Source organism: Ipomoea nil, unplaced genomic scaffold, assembly GCF_001879475.1.
Source record: "Ipomoea nil cultivar Tokyo-kokei standard unplaced genomic scaffold, Asagao_1.1 scaffold0688, whole genome shotgun sequence".
NCBI classification, from domain to species: Eukaryota; Viridiplantae; Streptophyta; class Magnoliopsida; order Solanales; family Convolvulaceae; genus Ipomoea; species Ipomoea nil.
Window position 1 is genome coordinate 8,061,840 of NW_017617116.1, and position 16,158 is coordinate 8,077,997.

Below are 16,158 nucleotides of genomic sequence, written 5' to 3' on the forward strand. Positions count from 1 at the left end.
ATGGTCAACGTGGGAATCCTCGTTTATTGGAGTTTGACTGGCTTGGTTTTCGTGCCTATTAATTTTATACTATATACTCCATATTTACAACGTCAATATATTATTATATTATATAAAGATACAAATTTATTTAGTGCACAAATCAAATAGTAGTTACTCCATCGTTATTGTCATTCAAAAACATGATTTAAGTAGCATTTTTTCAATAATATACAACGAATTAATTAACTTGTGAATATTAAATTATACAGAATAAATTTAATCATAAACCTAAACTCTTATATATGTATCAATATCTTTAAAAGAGATGGAGTTAAAAGTGGACTAGATTAGTCTTATATAATATATATATATACATTTATAACAAAAAAATGTAATGAAATTATGTAATTTGTAATAGTTTCAAATCAAATCAAATTATATATAAAGATGGATTAAAAGTTGGTTAGAATATTGATTTATTTCTATTTATATATTTTTAACTTTTTTATTGGTGAGAGGGCGGGAGAGAAATTCCTACTTTTATCTTGTACGCACAATTACAAAAAGCTTGAGTATCTCACTATCTTGTATAACTCGTGCGCGCTCTTCCTCTCATAGATCTCGATCTCGGCATTAATTGCTCTCTCTAAATCTCTGCTTGCAGTTCAATACAGGTAGATTAACACTCTCTAATAGATATTCCCAGCAAATTGGTATTCTGCACATGTTTGAATATGCGATTTCTTTTCCTGCTTAGATTTAAAGCTGATTAATTTATTGAAATTTCATTTATGGCAAGCTTGGTTATTTTGGGAACTAAGAAAATTTTCAGTATCTTCAAAAATTGTTCAGCTACTTATATATGTAGGTGATATTTTCTGCTTAGACTTGATGCTGGATATTTTATTGATTGTTTAAAAACTTCATTTCTGGCAAATCTGTTTCATTTTTGCTTGTTTGGAACTTTGAATTGATTTCAATTATATGTATGTGTATATAGCTGTGAGTTTGTAGAAGGGAGAGGAAATGGGGTACATAGGAGCTCATGGAGTGGCGGCGCTGCATAGGTACAAGTACAGTGGAGAAGATCACTCTTATGTAGCAAAGTATATCCTGCAGCCCTTCTGGAGACGATGTGTTAACTTCTTCCCTCTTTGGATGCCGTGAGTATATGCATTTCTAGTTTGCTTTCTCTTTTATTTTATTATATTTATGGTTTATTGATACATATATGCTCAAAAGGTAATCTTTCATGTAGTAAAAATTCTAGAATTGGGGTTTTCCCCTTTGCTTGTGAGCTAATATGGCCATATGAAGTATCAGTCTCTATAGTTGAGAATTAGTAAAATGGAATTAGTATTGGGATTTGGGAACTCTCTTCTGGTAAAAGATGGCCTTTCGCTTTTTCTCGAAGCAAATCCTCTTCCAATTTGAAACAATAGCCATACCTGGGGGGAGTGTAAACATTTCCGAGGAAACACTGATGTGGGAAAACATTGTACAGTATTTTATTCATTGCTATTTTCCAACATTAACTAACTGTTCTCTCTTTTTCTTTTGTGTTTGTGCATGTACTTGTACCTGACTAGACCCAATATGGTAAACACTCCCTATATTTCATCCTTGATTGTTCAAGTATTACTTTAATATTTGCATTGACTTATTACTTTTTTCAGATTACACTCACTGGGTTCATGTTTTTGGTCACTTCTGCATTACTCGGATATGTATGTAAGCTGGACTCTCTCATCCCCTCCCCCCTAAACAAAAGTTTAAATCTTTATGGTCTGTACTACAGTACTAGTTGTTAGTAATAGTTTTATATCTTCTAGATAAGATTATAGCTGCTAAAAGCTTATTTTTGTAGAATTATTTGTCTATCTTTCCTCTAACACTTTAGCACATTGTACACTTGAAATTCTGTACATACCATCCCATGCATTGTTGATTTCATTTTAGGGAGAAAAGTATGGGAAAACAGCAGGCTAATGTGTCAAAAATTAGGGAAATGAAAGAAAAATATGGCTGACAAAGATGTGCCCATACTGTGAATTCTTCTGTTATATGAGCAAGACTGGTCTCAAACTATTTATAATTTTATACATTGAATTGCTTGATCATATTATGGTTATTAGAGCTACTTGATTCATCGAAGAGGATGTAAGATCTCTGGTTTCATAATCTAGTGAGTAGTAGAGGTGCACGGGTTTTTAAACTTGCAAATGGCAAGTAGTATAGGTACTTTCCTTTGCTTGCTTCTGGCCCATAATTTATTAGTTTTGGATTTAGAAAGAGACCTCAACTCTAGGAAGAAACAAACTGTTCCTTGGTTTTTCTAATCATCAAAATATTTAACACAAGTGCTAACTGCTGAATGCACCTAGGTAATGTTTCAAACAAGTGTATGTTTTGTTTGAAAGCATATATATATCTGAGTATCATTTTCTGTATGTTTCTGATTTCTTTTTCCTAGATATATTCTCCCCAATTAGACTCTCCTCCTCCAAGATGGGTAAATTTTGCACATGGGTTGCTTCTCTTCCTCTATCAGGTTTGCATGCGTCTTCATGCTATTATGATCAAGATGTTGTTTCTCATAATTTTTCTCTTTATAATTTGTACTTACCCTTATTTAATTCATTACAGACATTTGACGCTGTTGATGGAAAACAAGCCAGACGAACAAATTCATCCAGTCCGTTAGGGGAGCTTTTTGATCATGGTGATTGTTTTCAAACTGTTCATTGTTATTTTCTGTTTTCCATCTTCATAACAAACAGTAGCTGACTGCTTCCTTTGATAAATGTCAATTCTCTAAATAATGCAGGATGTGATGCACTTGCTTGTACGGTATGTTATGCTTTCTACTTTTTGTTTCATTGCCATGGAAGTTGTACTGTCTTACAAATTTTTTGTACTTGATGTATCAGTTTGAATCCATAGCCTTTGGGAGCACTTCTATGTGTGGAGGAGATGCTTTCTGGTTTTGGGTTATATCAGCTGTTCCTTTCTACTGTGCAACTTGGGAAAAGTGAGTTCTCCATACTATGATTGCTTTTTACATTTATTCCTGATTATGCATCCTTATTTAAGAAACTTATAATATCCCTCCTTTTTGCAGCTACTTTACCAACACTCTTATCCTTCCTGTAATAAATGGACCTACAGAGGGTCTCATGTTGATATATTTCAGTCACTTCTTCACAGCTTTAGTTGGTATGGTTGTTTTTCCCCTCAAGCACTCCAATTGATACCTATTTCAATTGTTTGTCAAATTTCCAGCTAGTTATGCTATGTAATTGGTTTCAATTTTTTCTTCTTTCAGGTGCTGAGTGGTGGGCTCAACAGTTTGGGAAGTCTATGCCATTCTTAAGTTGGGTTCCAATTATAAATGGTGAGATTACACAACTCGAATGGGTTGCACCAATAATATATCTTGAGTTACTCTTATATGGATATTCTTTGGTTGCTTAAGTTGGGGGAGGATAAGATGCATTTTTAATGTATATATGCACTATTTCATATGCTTTTGATCTTCGTAGTGTTGTATTCCCTTCTACAGTTATTTGTATTCCCGATGTTCTCACTTATTCTTTGTGTTTCATTGACTCCAGAAATCGCAACATCTAAAGCAGTGTTGTTTCTAATGATAGCCTTTGGAGTCATACCAACCGTCTCATTCAAGTTAGTGTACCTTTTTTTAAAATTTTTTTTTATTATTTTTTATCAAACTTACATGTTTTCTGTGGAAACCTCATCATTTTCAGAGAGGTTTTGATGGGTTCTCAGAACAACATTTCTCTTATAAATTACTATTAAACCCATGATAAATTGATTTCAATCCACAATCACTATTCTTTCCCCATGGTTTATTTTTCCTTCCTAACAATTTTACTGTAACAGTTGATATATTGTTGGGTATTTTATTTGAACAACTATCAATCAGAAACTGCTGACATCTTAATCTGATATGTTACTTTGCGTAGTGTGATATATTGGTGATGTGAGTTTTATTTTAAAATCAATCCTTCTTTCAGCGTGCACAATGTGTACAAGGTTGTTCAGGCAAGAAGAGGAAGTATGCTGCTTGCACTGGCCATGGTATGGGTGATTCGTAGATTATTAAAGTACTTTGAATTAATTTTCCAGTGACTTATAGGTTTTGACCCAATTTCATGGCAGCTATACCCATTTACGGTGCTGTTGGGAGGAGTCCTTGTCTGGTACTCTCTTTCTTGTTTCTTATTGCTCTTTCCTTTAAATACTAAGTTTCTGAATGATATTCTTAAGAAATTTGTTATTACGTATTATGCAGGGATTATATTTCTCCTAATGATTTAATGGGAAATTATCCTCATTTGGTTATTGTGGGGACTGGGCTGGCATTTGGTTTCCTTGTGGTAATTTCCTTCTCTTGGCTGCTTGAATATGAAGTGATTTGTGAATTTACCGAAAGCTTTACCACAATTGAATGATTGTGTTCTTAAGTGAAATTAGACTCTATTACAAAGACGATATCCATCTTGAAAGTAAAGTTTGATCACATATTTTTCAGTATCAAAATTTTATTGGCATGCATCTTGATCTCGGTTCATGTACATTTTGTCTTGTGCAACTTTATGGTCTTTCTTGTTTTACAAAATGCTATTCTCAATTTTAATTTTAACATGAACTTGATGCTGAAGCTGAAGAAACGCTTATTCTGCAGGGAAGGTTGATTCTATCTCACTTGTGTGATGAACCAAAGGGCTTGAAAACAAGCATGTGCATGGTACCCCCCTCCCTTCCCCCCCCCCCCCCCCCCCCCCCCCCCCCCCCCCCCCCCCGAATCCTGGTTATCGATAAATGTGAAACCATCTCAAACTCTGTTCCACTAACCAAAATTTCTTACATTACATTTTGTAGTCACTGCTGTATCTGCCTTTTGCCATTGCGAATACACTCACTGCCAGAATTAATGGCGGGTATGTAGTAGAACCCACATTCAGATTCTTGAATATAAAATTTCTTCTCCATTTTTCCTCATTTAGACGTGTTTCTTTACTTGTACTTATGGCAGCATTCCATTAGTTGATGAATTCTGGGTCCTCCTTGGATATTGTGTGTACTCAGGTACTTCTTATTTGCTTCATTGGATGCAGATTTTGAGTATATTGCTTTCATTTCAGCTGTGTTTTCTTTCTAATGCTTTTATTGGCCCCTTCCGTGCATTTGAAAAACAAGAAAGTGCAAATATAGATGGTTATAATGCTTATTGTCCCCTATATATGCTGAGACATCATGACTTTGGAAAAGCTCCTTTCACAAAGAAAGTTTCTTTACATTTTTTTTTCTTTCGTTTTCCACTCTACCACGGTTTCTGAGACATTACGACCACTTTCTTTGCGTATGTAGTGTCGTTGTATATGCATTTTGCAACATCCGTCATTCATGAAATAACAACAGCACTGGGAATCTACTGCTTCAGGTAAAAGATTCGGTGTTAAAACTTTAACAGATTTCATTGATTTTAGAATTCCATCGAGGCAAGGTCTAATGTTAAGTAATCGGTTTATTACTGCCTTTCACCAGGATAACGAGGAAAGAAGCATAGCCGTGTCTATTGTGGTACCATACATGCACTGATAAACTTGCACATCACGAGTTTGTTATGGTGTTTTACCGACCAGTATATGATTTCGTCTCTCTTTTCTTCTCATTTGTTCGTAGGATACAATTCGCGATTTGAAGCCTTTCGGCTACCATTGATTTGGCGTGGCATTGTTGACATTATTCAGTAGGTAATGAGGCTTAGTTATATTGATAATGTAATTCTTGTTTAGAATTTTCTAACTATTGTGCCATTCAAAACAATGCCATTTGAAGATGTCCATTGAAATGCTGTATTATAAATATTATTTTAGTTTTGATTGGTGAAGATCTTTTGGTTTATTTTTATCAAGAGACAGAAAATTTATCATGCCATGCCAACAAGTAGTTTTTTTTTTTTTTTTTTTTTTTTTTTTTTAAATGCTACTGACTCTATTATATTGTAGTATCGGTTCAAATATACTTTCTCAACTTAATGAAGCACAAGAGCTAACAACGCCTTCACTGAGGTTTGATCTCATGACCTCTCTCACATGGGGAGGTCACTACATGTCATTTGTATGTCATTTGAGTACATGGTGCTTGAGAAGTAGTTAGTGATTCTGAGTTATTTTTTGTTTTGTTTTGTTTTTTTTTTTTTTGTTATAAAAATTAAAATACCATACTCTCAATAATGGCAAATTATGCCGTGCATCCATATGCACCATGTATGGTGCATACGGATGCAAAAACGACGTCGTTTTAATAAAACACGCGTCTCCCCTTAAAAAAAAATCAGGTTCTATTCCCAGCAACAACATATGAACTAAAATTCCATAATCGATGAACTATAATTCCATAATTGATGAACTATAATTCCATAATCTAATCTATGAACTAAAAATTCCAGAATGAATGAACTAAAATTCCATAATCTATAAACTAAAATTTCAGAATCGATAAACTACAATTCCATAATCGATGAACTATAATTCCATAATCAATGAACTAAAATTCCAGAATGAATGAACAATATAATGTTGTTGCTGAAAATCGAACCTGAATTTTTTTAAAAGGGGAGACGCGCGTTTTTTAATAAAACGACGTCGTTTTGGCATCCGTATGCACCATGCATGGTGGATACGGATGCACAGCATAACTATTCTTCAATAATATAACAATAATAATATTTATTCTAATATTTTGTTTTTATAGACTCAACATTCATAACACGTGTATAATTGAACCCAACGATTATTGGGAATGACTTTCCTCCGCTAACTAATAAATCACATATTTACCAAATGAAATAAATATACTATTCCTTGTCTCTTTGATAATTTAGCCTTTGAAATAATTTATTTATACAGAATTGTCATTATATAAATAAATTATAAGCCTCATTTCTCCCCTAGTCTCCAAACCATAACCCCACATATTCTACAAGACTACAACCCTCTCCCCACCCCAACTTTGACCCATAGAGAAAAAGAAAAAGAAGAAACAAAAGAGAGAAAAAACAAATTCTCTCTTTTATCTTATCATCTTTTATCTTTCTTTTTTTTTTGAAATCTTGTCTTCTTCTTCTTTTTCTTTCTCAATTAACCATCTTTGATGATGGCGCAAGCACAACCCGATCTGCAGATCGACCAACTGAGGCATATCTTCATGCATTTCGACATGGATCGAGACGGCAGCCTAACGCAGCTAGAACTCGCCGCCCTCCTCCGCTCCCTCGGCCTCAAAACCAGCTGCGATCAAATCCACGCCTTGACGGCGCACATGGATTCTAACGGCAATGGCTCCATCGAATTCGACGAGCTCGTTAGCGCTATCTTGCCCGACGTTAACAGAGATGTGCTACTCAATCAGGTTTTTTTTTTTTTTTTTTTTTTTTTTAATAAAATTGATCGATTAACGTTGTCGTTTTTGAATCGGTTTAAATTTATCCGATGTTGAATCGGGTGGATTATATATTATATATTATATATTATATATATATATATACGTACAGGAACAGCTGATGGAAGTTTTCCGGTCGTTCGATAAGGACGGAAACGGGTACATAACGGCGGCGGAGATGGCGGGGCAGATGGCGAAAATGGGGCACCCCTTGACGTACCATCAATTGACGGAGTTGATGCGCGAGGCGGACGTTAACGGCGACGGCGTCTTAAGTTTCAGCGAGTTCGCCAGCATTCTGGGAAAATCCGCGGCGGAGCTTCTCGCCCTCACCGCTTAGCCGCGCCGCCGTCATCTTCGTCGTCCAATTAACGTGCCGCCATGCATTATTGTCGTTACATACATCTAATGTATAGTTAACGGCCTTTAGGGTTGGGATTCAACCTTTTGGAAAGAATGTATAGTTAAGTAGTTAACGGCCGATCATGGATGATAATCTTCACCAAGTCTAACTTAACGGCAAGACAGTCGTTGCATGCATGATAAGATAGGATTTGTACGTCTTATGTCTCATCTCATGCACGTACGATATTGTTTTTTTTTTTTTCCCAATATTCCATTTCATATAGAAATTTAATGTTTTTGTAATTACTTAAAACAATGTACAAAATTTATGGTGGGGTGAATTACTTAAGACTTTAATTGTATGTGATTCAAGGAGAAAAACATTAAAAAAAATAAGTAGTTGTAATTGTTCTCTATTAATTTATTCAGGTATATTTCACAGGAACAAAGAAAAATTGTAATTTATGACACTCTATAATATACCAGTAATTTCTGAATTATTAGTGATGTAAATGTTGTCCATTAATTTTTAAAATGATCCATATATTACCCTTCCTGTATTGTACGAGTGAAAAATTGAGGGCAACATTTACACTAGGGGAGGACAATATAGGTATCATTTTGAAAATTGATGGACAACATTTACCACACTAATAATTAAGAGTGATATTGATAATTGACATATTATGAATGAATATAAATTACAATTTTCCCTGTGATCAAATTAGTCTTTTAATGCTTCGTTCCCGTTTAATGAGACAATGATGAGTAGTTAGCTTGGTAAACACAAATTTAATTCTCGGTGGAAGTTGCTTATTGTCTTTCTTGATTTAAGCCGGTCAATAATGAGTAACTTAGGCAGGTTTACTTCTTTGTGTTCTTTTGCCGGCTAGAGTCACGAGACGAGTTTTATCTGAACCGCCCAACTTAATTAGTCCACATTTAGTATGTTAGAATCAGAATAAGAGGCCTCAATAAAACGAATTGAGAATCAATATATTATTGATCAAAACTAATTGTTTCTTCCCTCCCACTTCTAATCTAGTGTTGTATACCCCCCAGTAATTCTATAGAATGCATATTTGAATAAACAAATTTATACCTCTTGGCACTGTAATCTCTATGTATGTATATATCTACTTACATGCAGACCTGCAGAATTGCAGGCCCTCAGATCATCATCAGCTATCTACAAATGAGCAGAGCTCCAGTTTAGCCTGTAATGTTTTGGATGCACATTCTGTTTGCTCACTCAAACAAGATAAAGAGTGAAGCTGCAGATGTTCACCCGACCTCGCCATGGAGCGAGCAGTGAACCCGACGGTTGTGTGCCTGATAGACCTCTGTCGAATCATGTCACAGTACTCGGGGTCCTCCAGCTTCCCCTCATAGCGAATCCACTGAATCATTTCATGGTACGTTGGGAAAACGCGCATCTGAACCGCGTTGTATGCAAAGTAAGGAACGAGGGCGGTAACCACCACGAAGAGGGTGGCGATCCAGTAGGACGGGGCGGGGGCGAGGGCCTCCAGGAATACACGATAAGCGTTAGTGGAATATTGTGCAGGTAGTGCTCCATATATGAGCAGGAAAATGTACCATAGGGCTATCCCACCCCAGATGAAGAGGTGTTGGATTAAGGTGAAGTAGCTTATGGCAAGGGCCATTTGGCAGTTCACAACCCAAACTACACAAGTGTACATAGTCGCCCCTACTATTGCATATCCCGCGATTTTCCCGTCCTCCATGTAGGCCTGGGGGTCGAGAACGGTTGTGCAGATGAAGAATATGATAAGAGCACTGCAAACCCCATTCAGCATCCATCCAATTATACGACGCCAGTTGAAAAGGACGTTCTCAATGCCTTCTTGATAAAGTAAAGGGAACTGCCGAAGAAATTAGGATCAAACGTTTACCACTATAGCAGACAATATAGTAATTGCCAGAAATTAAATATTGGTCTAACATGACCATAAGTTTAATGTAACGTACCTTAAGGCAAAAACGAGCAGACACATCCTGATCAAAAACGCCCAAAGCAAGCACCGGGAGTGATGTGAAGAAGACGTTGTAAAGTCCGAGGAACCAATCGTTGTATGCTGGTTGCCCAGAAAACGATGTGTATATCTCATACAAGAATAAAGTGAAACCGAAGGTGATATTTTTGTAGAAGAAATAGCATATCTGCAACGAAAAACAGATGCAGGGCTTCAATGTAACAAGTCAAGGGGCAAATTAACATCGCAAAATTTTTAAAATTTACTCTAAAATCGATTACCATTGTAGCGATTCTTCTGTAACACCAATGGCCGTGCACTAAAAGCAACCGTTCCAAATATTGGAACTGAGCAATTGCAACATCGCTTGACATGACAGCCTGCACATTTGTAACCGGGCGAGGTAAGAAGAAATGTGGCATTTTTATCATTATAAGATGTAAAACGTTGCCACGAAGTGACAAGATAAAGCTTCTGGTTAGAAATAATTTATTCCTAACGTTGATTCATATAATTATTTCTAATAGTCTCCCACTTGATTCATATAAGCGTGACACCTTTATTATATGAATCAACGTTACGAATAAATTATTTCCAACAGTTTTCACCTGCATGCCTTCAACGCCACTGATTCCAATTCCAATATCGGCTTCTTGAAGCATTCCAACATCATTCGCCCCGTCACCAATTGCCAATGTTGTTTTTCCAGTCCCCGTTTTAACAAGCCTCGTTACCTTAACATTCGAGAAAATTTTCATAAGATCAGATATACAAGTACTAGAAGAGGATATATATATATATATATATATATATATATATATATATAGCATTGCATAACCGAGAATATTTGATCTTACCAAAGCCTTCTGCTTTGGCGATGAGCGGCAGCATATAACAGAAGCGCACCTAATTGCAACATCGAGGAATAAGTTCTTTACATCGTCCTTCAATGCATATGTAAGAGATTTTCCATCAATGATCAAGGCAAACGCCTCGGTGCTGGAAGAAGTAACCTGAGCCTTCGCATCGTTGATTTGCTTGAGAACATTTTTCTTCGAGGCCTATTGACGTTATTGTTAAAACGATATATATATACATCAATAAGACACTTCACCTAGTGCTATAACTGGAACATCATCGATTCGATTACCTTAGCAATTGCATCTTTGTCTCCACTTTTCTCGAGTGCTATGATTTCGGGGGTATCCAAGTTTACGATGATCTGCTCCATTCCTTGTCTAAGCAAACTACAGGCATAACTGCAGAATTTTCGTTGTCAGAAACGTGTAGGACGAATGGTAATAACATAAAACGACTAAACGAGTAATAAGAAATACAATAATACCCAATATTTATTGCAGTTTCCATCTTGTCACCTGTCAAAACCCATATCTTTATGCCTGCTTGGGCGAGTTTATCAATGCAATCGGGAACCTAAACGGGATAGCCAAGTATAAGTAAATCTTGAATTTTGATCAATCGAAACGAGCTGAGATATCCTTAAATCTTACCCCTTGTTGGAGTTTGTCCTCGACAGCAGTAGCACCGAGAAGAGTTAAGCCCTTTTCGATCTTCTCTGTTACTTCATTCATCCTCGAATCTCGTTCTGCACTGACTAGATTCTTCGCCTCCGAAAACTTTTTATTGAACACCTCGTATTCTTCCTCACTGAGCTCACGATAAGCGAGAATCAACGTCCTCAAGCCTGCATCAGCGTACTCGTTCACGTGTTCCCTCGTTTCCTCTTCAAACTCCCTACCATTCATCGCGAGCCTTTCGAACATAACACTGCATTCATCCCAAACACGATAGAATAAACAAGTTCATGATAGCTCAGATAGAAGGAAAAGAAATGAATCCAAGAAAGCGTATAAGAACAGTTACTAACTAACTAACTAACTAACTAACCTGTCAGCGCCTTTGCAAAGTAGTAGAATCTTTCCATCTTCATCTCTCACGATCACGGACATCCTTTTTCTCGTGCTGTTGAATTCCAGAACATCCAAAAGCTTATACACCCTGCACACGGGAATTTTTTAAGAGACTCGAAAAGAAGTGAATAAGTGGGCTTATATAGAGAAATGTTTTGTTATTTGTGCCAACCTTTCAACTCTTTTGCCAGATTCGAGATCCAATTCGTTCACCGAGACACTTGTTTGAGTTCTCTTAGAGAATTCAAACCCGATCTCTCGTGCTGCAATCACGAAAGCAGCCTCATCTGGAGACTCGGCTTCGTATGAAACTTTGCCAGTAGCATCATCCACGTCGGGTATGACAGTGTGACAAACTGCCAGTAAACGAAAGAATCTTTGTATCACGCCCGATCGAGGCTCGGTTATCCAATTCCCGTTCATGATCCGTTCATCGCTAAAGTTAAAGCCTTTCACATGTGTTTTCGCCACAATAATCTCTCCACAATGTGCCCCTTTTCTTTTAGCCATTGCCCTTTCGACTTCTGTGATACCATGGCCATAAGCCACACCCCCCACCGAGCACTTAACGAACTCCATCGAGTTGCAAGTCAACGTGCCAGTCTTGTCAGAAAGTATCGTCTCGACCTGACCAAGCTCCTCTGTCAAATTCGAGGTTCGGGCATTTGCTGGCTTGTCAGTTTCTTCATAGTACATATGAATGTCTTGATTGATGAAGGTACTCTGAAGAACTTTGGTGATTTCGATAGATACATACAAGGAAATCGGGATCAAGTTGCTAAACAGAAGCAGAGCAGTCAGGAAGTGATAAACAGCAGCAGCTGCAGCCCGATTAGGATCGAAGAAAATCTCAGAATTGTCCGGTCTCAAATACCATCTTTTCATCTTCATCTTTTCACCATCCAAATCCTCCTTAGTTACAACCCCAAAGTAGACCGATCCAACAAAGCCAAAAACGAACAGGACGCCAAATAAAAAGTAGACGATATTATCCATTTTCCTCTCGATTCTGCTCCTCTTTGAAGGGGGCTCGGTTGAATTCTGCATAACCTTTGTGTCATGACCAGTGAAGATAACAGCCCCATACACATACTCCGTGTTTCGTAACTTCGAGTCTCTCAAAAGCAAATGTTGAGGTGAAAGAGGATGCTGTTTTCCTTCACACTCCAAACTCCCAACAAAAGTATACAAATTGGCATTAGGATCTTCACACTTAACCGTCGCCTTAAAACCTTGGAACTGAGAATCGTCGTGCAAGGATGAAGAAGTGACCTCCAATGCTTGTTTACACTTGAGATTAGTCTCACCGTCGAGATTCATGGTCTCAACATAGCAGACCGCATCATCATAGCTCGACGAAAGCAAAAGAAGGTCAGCTGGGAAAAAGTCATCTTTCTGCACCTTAACTATGTCACCTACTCTCAAATTTTTCCATTCAGTTTGCTTGAACACTCCATTACTTTGATGCACATTAACCTTTCTATTGTTCATCTCAATATCCTGAGAGAAAAATATCATTTTGTACTCAATTTTTTTCAAAGCTAATTGGCAATTAACCCCAAATTATAAAAAGAAAAGTATAGAGAATCTATATTTGAAATCATCAATCAAATATCATATCCCCAAAATCACTTTATGATATCATTTAAGACCTACAAAGTGATCTTAGCTTCCACAAACAAATTAAAACATATCCCTAAACTCAAAATGGATAAGCTACATGAGCAATCCCAGCTAAGTTGATCTGATCAGGTTAAATTGGTAACCAGAAGGTTACAAGTTTGACTCCCAGTGGGAGCAGTCTATTGGTCTTCTTGGTTTAAGCTGAGCTGATCAGCTATGACCCTTTGACAGCTAGGCCACAAGGCGGGATTTATCCCACAAACCCGGATTCTGATCACCTAAAAATGACAGAAAAATTTTAAAAATACCTGTTGTTTTCTATGCCAATCTTCTATAGCTTCTTTGACCATGGATGCTCCAATGACAAAGATAAGAGGAATAATGGCAGTGGAAGCCCGGAAAGGAGCCAGGGGAGTGAAGGACAAGATGCCAACAACCAAGAAGTAGAAGTTGGCCACTCTTCTGAACTGCTCAAACAAGGATTTGGGCAAGAAAGTTGCAGCAGTGTACTTTGTAGTCCTAACATAATTCCCAGAATAGTTGTTCTTGATTTCTTCACCCTCAAAAACCTCTGTCTCATTGCAATATACCACCCTTGAAAACCCTGGCCCACCTATCTGGGATTGCTCCTCCTTGCTGAATGCTGACATCCCACATCTGAATGAGTAGATCTTGCTGAAATGCAGCTTCTTCCTCCTCCCTGTCCCCATTTTCTCCACTTTCTTTCTATCCCAATCCCAATCCCAATCCAAAAAATCACTGTAAATGTAGTTTATTCAAGAGAAAACCCAATTTTCTCCAATACCAAGAGCTCAAAGCTCTCTAAAAAGGGTTCAAAAAATGATGTCAAGAACAAAGGACTGAAGAACTTCACCCAAAAATATATATATATATATATATATATATATAAAGTTTTTGTGTTTGTGTGAGGGGATGGTAAGGGATAGGTATTGGGTTGGATGAGAGTGTAGAAAGGGGGGGTCTTGGTCTTCCAAATAGAGACAAAGCCACATTACTTGGTACCCACAATTCCAACGTGGTCAATCCACCTCAAAAACACCGAAAGCTTCCATCTTTGCTGCATATTAACACTTAAGAGACCAAAGGGTTCAATTCTTAGCTCAAGACTTGGTCAAAGAGAGATGCAGAGAGAGACAGAGAGAGAGAGAGAGAGGGCGGATACAAGAAGCCTGTTAATATACAGATTATCTATGATTCTATGTTGTCATATATATACATATTTGTCCCATATTACACCTCCATATAGTGAAAAACAAGGAAAATCTGGAAAATTTTCTCTTTTGCCCAAAGGAATTGAACTAACATTGACTTGGATCTCTCTTTCTCTCTCTCTCTCTTTCCCAGTTTCCCCCTGTGTTTGACTTGCAGTACTTCGGATTTCTAAATGCTTAGATGCCTTCTTTAAAAATCTATTCTTTCGTATAAATACCAAACATGCATAAACAAGTAATTAAATTTACATTTTTGATCTTAAAGAACAAAAAGGGTGATTACAAAATGGGCCAGATGTGACGAAGAAAGCATTTTGATCTTCTGTAATTTCCACTTTGAGTGTGAAAATAAAAAACCGGGGAATTTTTCAAAGATTTCCACTTTTTCCCTTTTTGCGTAATCTTTCTCTTCTTGGATTTCTGGGTTTGGCCTACTCTTTACTGTCAGAAAGCTTCAGAGAAAAAAAAGAACACAGAAAGAAATAAATTAATTTTTTTTTTTTAAAGATTAAGTCTGTACTGTGTACGTACATAAATAAACAGAATAAACAGGAAGTGTCCACCTGGCGCAACGGCGGCAAGTCTGCCAAGTGTAGAAAAGACAAAGCGACTAGTCAAATACATTGGTATATTGGTATACCGTATTTATACCGTATACCATATTTATAAAGTCGTTAAAAAAACTTATGGTAGGTTTGGAAACTAAAAATGATTTTTGAAAATTATTTTTTTAATTTTCAGTTGGACGTGTCTGGAAAATTAAGTCAATAGAAAATGACTTTCGTCAAAATTTGGCGGAAGTCATTTTTCACAGGTTGACAACAATCGTGTCCAGTGGAAATTATAGGTTTGATTTTCGTCGAAAGCCATAGCTCTGGTTTCCACCGCCAACCGGACCAGCTTTGATATTGGTTTCTGTCAGAAATTAAAGAGAATTTTTTTTTCCTTCCAATTTTTAATAAATAATATTATTATAAATATTTTTATATTCTAAATAAAACAATTAAAATGTTTAATTATACAATTCTACTCATTTTTTTAGAAAATGAACCAAACACACCAAGACAGTTTTCTAGAATGCAACCAAACACTGAAAATGAAACTATTTTCTGAAAAATTACTCATTTTTCATAAAATATTTTTCATAAATCAATTCCTGATTTCAAAGCACACCCTTAATCCATCGTACTAGTCCGCCTTGTTTCGCATAAAGGGCGGGATCGACTCTAAGTTTTATGATTTGTTAAATTGGTGGGATGGGTTAGCCCTTGTTAGGCCCTTCAAATTAGCAGACTTTGGCAACCTTGTCCCGCCAATTTGTTTTGACGATTCTACATATTTATATATGTATACTGATGATATAAATAAGATATACATTCGTATGTCGGATCGGAGTGTGAGGGGCTTTAGGGTTGGGATTCAGCCTTTTAGAAGAAGATATACATTCGTATGTGATGACATCATTATTGAGCTCAACTCATTTTACCATAAGTTGATTAATATTAATGGTGATTAGTTTCAATCATTAAACATAGCAAATGTAATAATTAACTCGTAAATTATGAATAAATGATTAAT

General features: G+C 36.6%; 3 protein-coding genes across 5 annotated transcripts; 2 read left to right on the top strand and 1 right to left on the bottom strand.

Annotated features, from left to right (window-relative positions):
- Positions 1-502: 502 nt before the first annotated feature.
- Positions 503-5,923, top strand: LOC109176285 (choline/ethanolaminephosphotransferase 1). Of its 3 annotated transcripts, XM_019325750.1 has the most exons (20): positions 507-656; positions 983-1,145; positions 1,572-1,581; positions 1,659-1,709; positions 2,456-2,533; positions 2,629-2,704; positions 2,810-2,832; positions 2,913-3,013; positions 3,104-3,198; positions 3,308-3,376; positions 3,597-3,666; positions 4,020-4,083; positions 4,165-4,205; positions 4,298-4,382; positions 4,691-4,753; positions 4,888-4,946; positions 5,042-5,094; positions 5,377-5,449; positions 5,554-5,589; positions 5,692-5,923. In XM_019325750.1, the coding sequence occupies exons 2-19, from the start codon at positions 1,009-1,011 to the stop codon at positions 5,573-5,575; spliced, it is 1,170 nt and encodes a 389-aa protein (XP_019181295.1). In that variant the 5' UTR covers positions 507-656; positions 983-1,008; the 3' UTR covers positions 5,576-5,589; positions 5,692-5,923. The 3 variants fall into 3 exon arrangements, 2 of the variants coding, with proteins under 2 accessions (XP_019181296.1, XP_019181295.1); XM_019325751.1 differs by lacking the exon at positions 1,659-1,709 and having other exon boundaries at positions 505-656; XR_002053361.1 differs by lacking the exons at positions 5,042-5,094; positions 5,377-5,449; positions 5,554-5,589; positions 5,692-5,923 and having other exon boundaries at positions 503-656; positions 4,623-4,753.
- Positions 5,924-6,774: 851 nt separating this feature from the next.
- LOC109175523 (probable calcium-binding protein CML16) lies at positions 6,775-8,151 on the top strand. Its single transcript, XM_019324790.1, has 2 exons — positions 6,775-7,422; positions 7,565-8,151. The coding sequence occupies exons 1-2, from the start codon at positions 7,165-7,167 to the stop codon at positions 7,790-7,792; spliced, it is 486 nt and encodes a 161-aa protein (XP_019180335.1). The 5' UTR covers positions 6,775-7,164; the 3' UTR covers positions 7,793-8,151.
- A 727-nt stretch (positions 8,152-8,878) lies between these two features.
- LOC109176016 (putative phospholipid-transporting ATPase 9) lies at positions 8,879-15,017 on the bottom strand. Its single transcript, XM_019325417.1, has 12 exons — positions 13,657-15,017; positions 11,898-13,225; positions 11,703-11,813; positions 11,306-11,582; positions 11,140-11,228; positions 10,945-11,053; positions 10,652-10,855; positions 10,403-10,528; positions 10,076-10,174; positions 9,790-9,981; positions 8,978-9,683; positions 8,879-8,944 (listed from the first exon to the last, which is right to left on the bottom strand). Exons 1-11 carry the CDS (start codon positions 14,056-14,058, stop codon positions 8,979-8,981), a joined length of 3,642 nt encoding a protein of 1,213 aa, XP_019180962.1. The 5' UTR covers positions 14,059-15,017; the 3' UTR covers positions 8,879-8,944; position 8,978.
- Positions 15,018-16,158: the final 1,141 nt, after the last annotated feature.